Genomic DNA, 7,186 nt, shown 5'->3' with positions numbered 1-7,186 from the left:
ACTGATAAAGACAAGCAAGCATCGAATAAATCATATAGACCGCATGGTTAAGGTTTAACCAACACTTTATGGTAAGATGGTTCAAAAGTACGGGAAAATAGTGGATAGGTTAGGGCATAATGCCGAGTACTGAAGCAATCGACTGATGTACATCCACGCTTTGTAATGCACGTGAACAACAGCACTATACAAGTGCTCACAAGTAACACCATTCCGTTGCAGCTGGCTGAACCAAAAATCCTTTGAACCCTCTCGGCCACCTGACACTTTATTTACGGCCACAATAGAGCAGATGTCCTCAGTCAAGAGCTAGATATCAACTATTAATATAAACTTTTGCTAAAAGAAGTAAACTTACTATTCCATCATTTAAACAATTGCCAACGTAAGGTACGATCACCTGTCAAATCTTTTTCACTTTTAGTATGATTCCAAGGCAGTTGCTTCCCTGTGCCGTTTTTGATGGCTACAGTTGGTGAGCATAAGCTCTGCCGGATGTTAAACTGCCTCTCTGTAGAGTGTAAAAAACCTTCATGCCTTGTCCCATCGCCTCCTTCTCTTTTCCACGCAATAAGTCAAATTGGAAGTAGACACTGCTGAATGAGGCTGTGTTCCCTAAACCAGGCAAAGTGTAACACTTGCCAGTCGATTTGTACTTCTATCGGTCATGGTGATACATTAAAGTGCTTACAATATGTACCTTGTGCACGCTCTCCATAAACGACTTTCGTAGTCCAGAGTAAAACACCACTCTTTCGTGAATACACTGCCCTATCATTTGGGAAGAGGAAGTTCTGTTTTGATTCAAAATATTTTTTACCTTTGTAAATAGTCTTTCATTAGGTCTCATGTGTGTCATTTAAGCTCTTCAGTGCAAAATTATAATTCGAATTAGCTAGAAGTACGACTTGTAAAGTAGAGCCAAGCAAGCTCCCCAATCGTAGAGATTCCTGATTCTGTCACACGATTACGGTGACTTGAAGATTAATTAATTCACTTGAACGCCCAGCTACCTTTTGCTTGAAAAACCATCCCTTTGCCTCTACACCTACCAGAGGGTGCATATCCTTTACTTACTTGTGTTGGACTTCAACATGCAGGGCATTTTATCGTGCTTACAGCACCACGTACACCACGGCACGTTTCGCTCCGGCACCGGACTGGAAAAACGAATACTGCGACACCCTATTTCCAGCATAAGTCGTCCAGCATCAGTTCACTTGGACTAATGAAGGAGGTTCCTGTTGCCGTATGAACAACTACCTTGATTCACAAAAAAATTCCATCTCCCGCCTTTAACTATTCATTTTGTAGGGACCATGTTAATGCTTTGTGAAGGAGATACACACATCGACGGTAATGATCCCGTCTAATTCTCTTGTAAATTATGCATTGTAATTTTTAGTTCCGGTAAAGAAATATACCTTTAGGGTTAGGCCGTATCCAAAATGGATCAATGGAAACGAAAAACAGAATACTTTGGTAGTATTTGGAATAAAATTTTAACAAACCGGGTTAATGAAACGGATTGTCTACAATTGAGTTTGACTTGAATTTTGTGGTCTATTTATTGGTACCACAAAAAGTAAACCTTCATAACTGGGATTGGCTGAAAACTGTAGGCAAGAAGTGATTTCTTTTTTGACCTCATTCTCAGAAGAAGTTGCTTACAGAAAATGATATCAATTAAGATTTCTCAAATTTCTTCAGGATAATCGCTAATTGCTCAAAATTTTATATATCGAGGACATCTCTGTTCCTTCTTAATGTTTTTGCTAAGGTTTTGACGAAAAATTGTCGTACTCAACGAATTCATGCCCACTTTCATCCACTATTGGCGTGTTTACTTGCACTTTAAATCGGAAGTGAGATTAGTCACTAAGGCCCTCCGTTTTTGATACTACGATGTAGAGCAATGAGGAAGAAGTTGGACTGCCTCAATGTCCTGCTATCATCGCAGTGTCCGGTAGACGCGGTGCAGCTGATAATGAATTATTTTATGGAGAGCCTGCCCACAGGCTGCCACTACCGCTACCAGACTGCGGGTCGGGATGACACAGAGGCAGCGACTGTGGCGGCGGTCAACCCCTCGGCCATGCAAGGTGACGATGGCACCCCACGGCGCCCCGACCAGATCCTACCACTCCATCTCAACGGAGTCCTCCACTCCTCCTACGACTCCCCTCTAAACCATCGCAGTTGTGGAGCGGACGCAGACGTGGGCACCATCCTCACCGCCCTCATCACCCCTTGGCTCTTGGCTCTCATCGGTTGACGACGCCATGAGATCACTTCCCGACGTCGTCCAGATGTGTAAAGCCCGTCATCCTGTATATTAGAGTTATTAATGATCTTGTACATATCACCACCACTACCACCAGGAGCTGCAACAGTAGAAACGACATGTGGCGCATCAGCTTCTCTTGAGCCCCCAATAACTGTTGCAAATATTGCGCATCAAAGAATTCCAAAAAATGAATATGTTTTAAGCCAATTAACTCTTTGTTATGTAATTAAAATGAAGGAGAAGAAGGTAGTAGCTAATATCCTTGACCTATTTATCAGATTCGTAGTCTTAAACAAATTCCATGTAGGTGATTTAGGTTCAAATGTGTAGACTACATTTAGCTTCCCAGGTCAGTTCCCAATTCAATGCCTTTTCCGTCGCAAAAGTGCCGAAAACTCAAAGTGTTTGTGCCAAGTAATGCAAACGTTAGAGAGCGAAAGTCCCTACCACGCTGGAAGAACGGTGTCAGATGAAAAGTGCCTGGAAGTTAATTAAAAATTTTCCAGTTCGGGACATCTAAGTGAGACATGCATAATTAGCCAGGGAACTTACTAGGCATGCAAAAGAGACGGTTAATGAAATCAAATGTTAAAATGATAGGTTTCCGAGACCTACTATCACCGTTGGCGCCGTAATTTACTGCCAATTGGAGTGTCAATACACTTTGAGTGGTTTTGGTGAGCTGCATAGCTTAGCAATGCCAATAGGCGATTTATAACCTTAAATTTATTTCCGAACTAATAAATCATGCAGTAGTGGGCATTAAATATCCTAAGGACCCAAATACTATCTACGTGACTACAAATTGGTGCAAGGTTATTTTAGTTTTAAATTTTGGTCTACATTCACTCTTGCAGTGTTAAAATTTATTCAACTTCTTAATAAAGTAAATGTTTTTGTGAAACTTCTGAGATGATCTTTAAATTTCGTTATGGCATAGACTGAGCCAAAAGCATAGAATATTAGGAGAAGAAAACAAAAGCAGTAGCTTCAGTGAGCACGATACATGGGAAAGTGGACAGCCATTCACGGCCTTTAGTTGAAGCAAGTGTCACTTTTGCGCATTGTGTTGATGTGTAGCGATCCGTAGGACAAGAGCGATTGCACCACAAATGGTAAATAGTGAGCAAATTCCCTTTTCTTCCGGGCCATCAAAATAGTGCCTGAGCATCTAACAATTTATGAACTACATCCAACAAAGCGCGGCTCTCACGCATATGCCCACTGCAAGTCCTCCAAATAAGCAAAGTCTCACGTAGCAGCAGATGCTAAATGAAACAAAATCTGTCATGTCGTTTTTGTATGATATCACTTTCCTTTTAAACGGTAAAACGACAACCGTCAGTACATGATTCGTGTTAGCAAAAACAACAGGATTTTATTCACTGCTTTCGCTTAAAGCTTGTTTCTTCGGTTCGTTGGAGGTGAACACTTAATGAAGCTAATTTCTTAATGGTCTTCCCCTATTTACCATTTTTAAGCGGAACGGACCAACCTCCCTTGGCAGTCGCCTCAAATAGCCGCAGTTTATGTACGATTCGGCGTCAGCGGTTTCAACCAGACAGCTCGAGTAGTTATCCACTGATAAGAATGGATATTTTGAGTTTAAAGACGATCGTTGCGCAATAATATGTCAAGAATTTTTTCCCACAGATAGATAAGACTGGTCTTGACTATAATTTTTTATTAAATGAAAAGTTACCTATTCTCTCCCTTTATTTTCCACTTGCTCATCCCACAATGAAATTGAAATGTGAACTTCGCCTCAATAAATTGCTAATATGAAGGAGTCAAGAAAATGGCACTTAAATAGGGGCACTCTAAATACCTTTTGGGAATTTTGCAGGTCACTCAGAGGGAACGGTCCCCGAGATCTATGGTAAATTTTGTCTTTTCAGTGTAGTGAGTCAGAAAAGAAAGCGTCTTTCATTTACTGTTTAATGAACAATCGCTTGGGCCTGCAATATCGAGGTGTGGGCACGTATTTCCGATGATGATAGATTGCTGCCAGGGGGGTGTGCAAACGCCTTTTATTCTCATCAGCGTAGGGCCTAATTCATCGCTTCGAGCCTTCGTATCAGGCCGTAATTTTTGTCCCTTTAACCTTTATTTGTTCTCATTTGTGCTTGCACTCCACACAGCCATCACTTAGGCCCGAGAATGTTACTTTGAGCTATGCGACTGCAATTGTTTCCAAAAGCTTAGAAAGCGTCAAAAGTTCTACACTAATATTTTCAATTGTTTAAGATCCATGTGTGTTTAAGAGAATAAGTTAAGGTGAGGTGCGCAAATTCTGAAATGACCAAGACTTATGCGCTGCTCAAATTCTGGGGCTGTAAAGTAACGCCTATAAGCAATGCATCAGAGTAAGCACCTTTGTCCGAAAACGTGTGTTTTTGGGCAGTAATAGGAAGCGTTTCAACTGCCCAAAGGGTTTTTCTACATATCCGTTAAATTTGTAGCTAGTAGTCTAATTTACTGTTTTATGTAATTTGTAAATAATGGGAGCGGCTTTAACGTTTATCCTAATTACTTACCTCTTAGTGGTTTAGATGAATGATGAAAAATCTCAAGTGATTTAAGCAGAAACTTTATGCTGAGGATTACTTAACGAGATTCGGTGCCACAATGTTAAAAAGAATTTAATTCTATGCCTTAGTTCTCAGAGTTTGAGCTCCCCAAGCTTTAGGAGGTGTGGTAAGCAGTAATACCTCTGAGATACTGCTTTTAACCCTTTTATAAATAAACTTTACTACGCGTTTCACTGAATTGGGAGAAAACTTGGAACACCGTCAAGTACTCGTTTCCATATTACTTTACCGTGCCGACTCTCGGTTTAAAATAATATTAAGCTGCGAAACGCCTCTTGTTGGCTAGGCTGGCCTCCAGGGTCTGGGAGCAAACAGGTCAATGCGAGTCAGACAGTCGTCCCCCCTAATTAATGAGCCAGACGTTTGGGCGGTGTGTGTTGACACGAGCGATATCGCGACATCTTCCTCGATACATTATGTATACATGCACCAATTCGCAAGCAGCATTTGGCGCCTCAGCGCCTGAGAATTCTCCTCCCCCACATCCCTGCGGCCTCTTTAATGTTTTCCTTTGGATGTGAAAACGTTTCGTTTTCAGGCTGTAGGTAGGCGTGTGTGCGCCTGTGTATAAAAATACTTTGAGGCTTAGGATATGCGCAGCCCGTAGGAGAGTGAGCGGACAGCCACCAAAAGTTCCACTAGAAAATAGCTTATTTTTTAAAAATACCTTAATAATGAAAGCAGGCTGAATTTTTATCGCAAATATAAAGCACCCATCTTTTTGAAACTGGGCAGGATCTTTTTCGTGATCAAGCTTTGAGATTGACGACAATTTTCTTTAACACCGTTTTATTTCAAAGGTCGTTGGTTTAACTTTTAAAATACTTCTAAAAATAAAGCACTTATTCAAGAAAATTGAATTACATGCTTTAAACACGGTTTTCCTTCGACTCACTACGAACTGGTGGTAATTTGTGGACGTTGAAGAGCACAGCTCGAGATTGGGAATTTCTCAAAACTAGGAAGAACGGAGCAACTGGTTTTGAGGTGGAACGTTAGACACCTCGCATGAACGTAAAAACTACGTGAGAGCAGACTTTTTAGACAGCAGGTCATGTTGGCACACTTCTATCTCCTCGTGCCACATCCGGCTATAAAATGGTATGTTGGCATGGTTTTTTATTGGCGAGGCCAAATAGAGAAATTAGACGCATGCATATAGTGACTTTGAATGTGAAACTCATCCCAAATATTCCGCGTATATGCACGTAAAACGGGATTCACCTGGTCCAAAGTGACTTGAAAGCATGGTCTCTTGAGTCTTCTAGATGCTTTTGAATTCCCACTAACTACAGAAAATAGGCTGAGAATGCTGTCCTTAATTGTGAACCTGCTGGGATAGTGACTTTTCATAAGTATTATAGCCATGGATCTTAAACGTTGTGACATTGACTCCCGATGGATCTATTTAAGTCGAATTGCGTTTAGCAATGAGTAGAGGGAATAATTAAAAACTAAGCAATTTGTTTTTGAGGAATTTTCGCTTTTGCAAAATGCACACTAAGATTTATGTAAACTTGGTAACATAGTTATATTTTTCAAAGTTTTCTAGCATGCAAAGTAGCGACAGCAAAAAAGTGCGTACGTGTAGATGAAATTGAGAATTACATCAACTCCTCTTTAATAAGACAAATTAGAAAAGCCAGGGTGCAAAATTCCCATAAGAATTTCTACTCCCACCGCAATTCCAATGGCTGAGTGGCAGAACGAAATGAAAGGACAATATTCTTTGCCCTCTGCGGCATTCTTGCAATACCACGCATTCGTTGCATTTCCCAGTCAGGTGAAGAGTACAAGCAAGAACCACCTCCGACCAAACGCTTCTGATCTCCTTAGAGCACTTGGGTGTTAGGGTGAAATCTCTGCGAATGTTCCTTTGTAATATGCAATGTATAATAATAGCTTTGCTTTAAACTAAGTGTGCTGCACTAACATTCGGCATCATTATAAGGAATACGGTTTTGTATTTTCAGTAGTTGTTATCAAAGGAATAAGGGTTGTTATTTCATTTATTGGGTATTATTTACCACTTTCGTTGCGGTTTATGTGAATGTTTTTGGTAGCAGCTACCTCACCAAAGGGAAAGACCAAATGAGCTTACAGAAAAGAACAAGGACTTACACCTACCTAACTGCGTGTATGAAGTCGCTGCATTTTAGGCTTCGTCGGTTAACTGTAAAAATGAAATAATGTGTTTGATGGGGAGAAATATCTATTGGAATGATGTGATTTCCTCATCCATTCATTATTGTAATTACTGTACTTCCCTTTTTCTCTCAGAAATCAACTATCCACGTATTTGTAGACA

At 40.6% G+C, this 7,186-nt stretch overlaps 1 protein-coding gene across 1 annotated transcript in view; it reads left to right on the top strand. All coding sequences in view use genetic code 11, as the record gives it.

Moving 5' to 3' along the window:
• The window catches only part of EGR_06671 (hypothetical protein), a gene marked incomplete at both ends in the record, with an annotated part of 7,731 nt that extends 5,456 nt beyond the window's left edge, over positions 1-2,275 (top strand). The window contains one exon of the mRNA XM_024495920.1: positions 1,912-2,275. Coding sequence (XP_024349686.1) covers positions 1,912-2,275 — 364 coding nt within the window. The remainder of the gene's footprint in view (positions 1-1,911) is intronic.
• Positions 2,276-7,186: the final 4,911 nt, after the last annotated feature.

This window comes from Echinococcus granulosus, assembly GCF_000524195.1.
Source record: "Echinococcus granulosus chromosome Unknown EG_S00061, whole genome shotgun sequence".
Taxonomy (NCBI): Eukaryota; Metazoa; Platyhelminthes; class Cestoda; order Cyclophyllidea; family Taeniidae; genus Echinococcus; species Echinococcus granulosus.
This window is presented reverse-complemented; position numbering and strand designations above follow the sequence as displayed.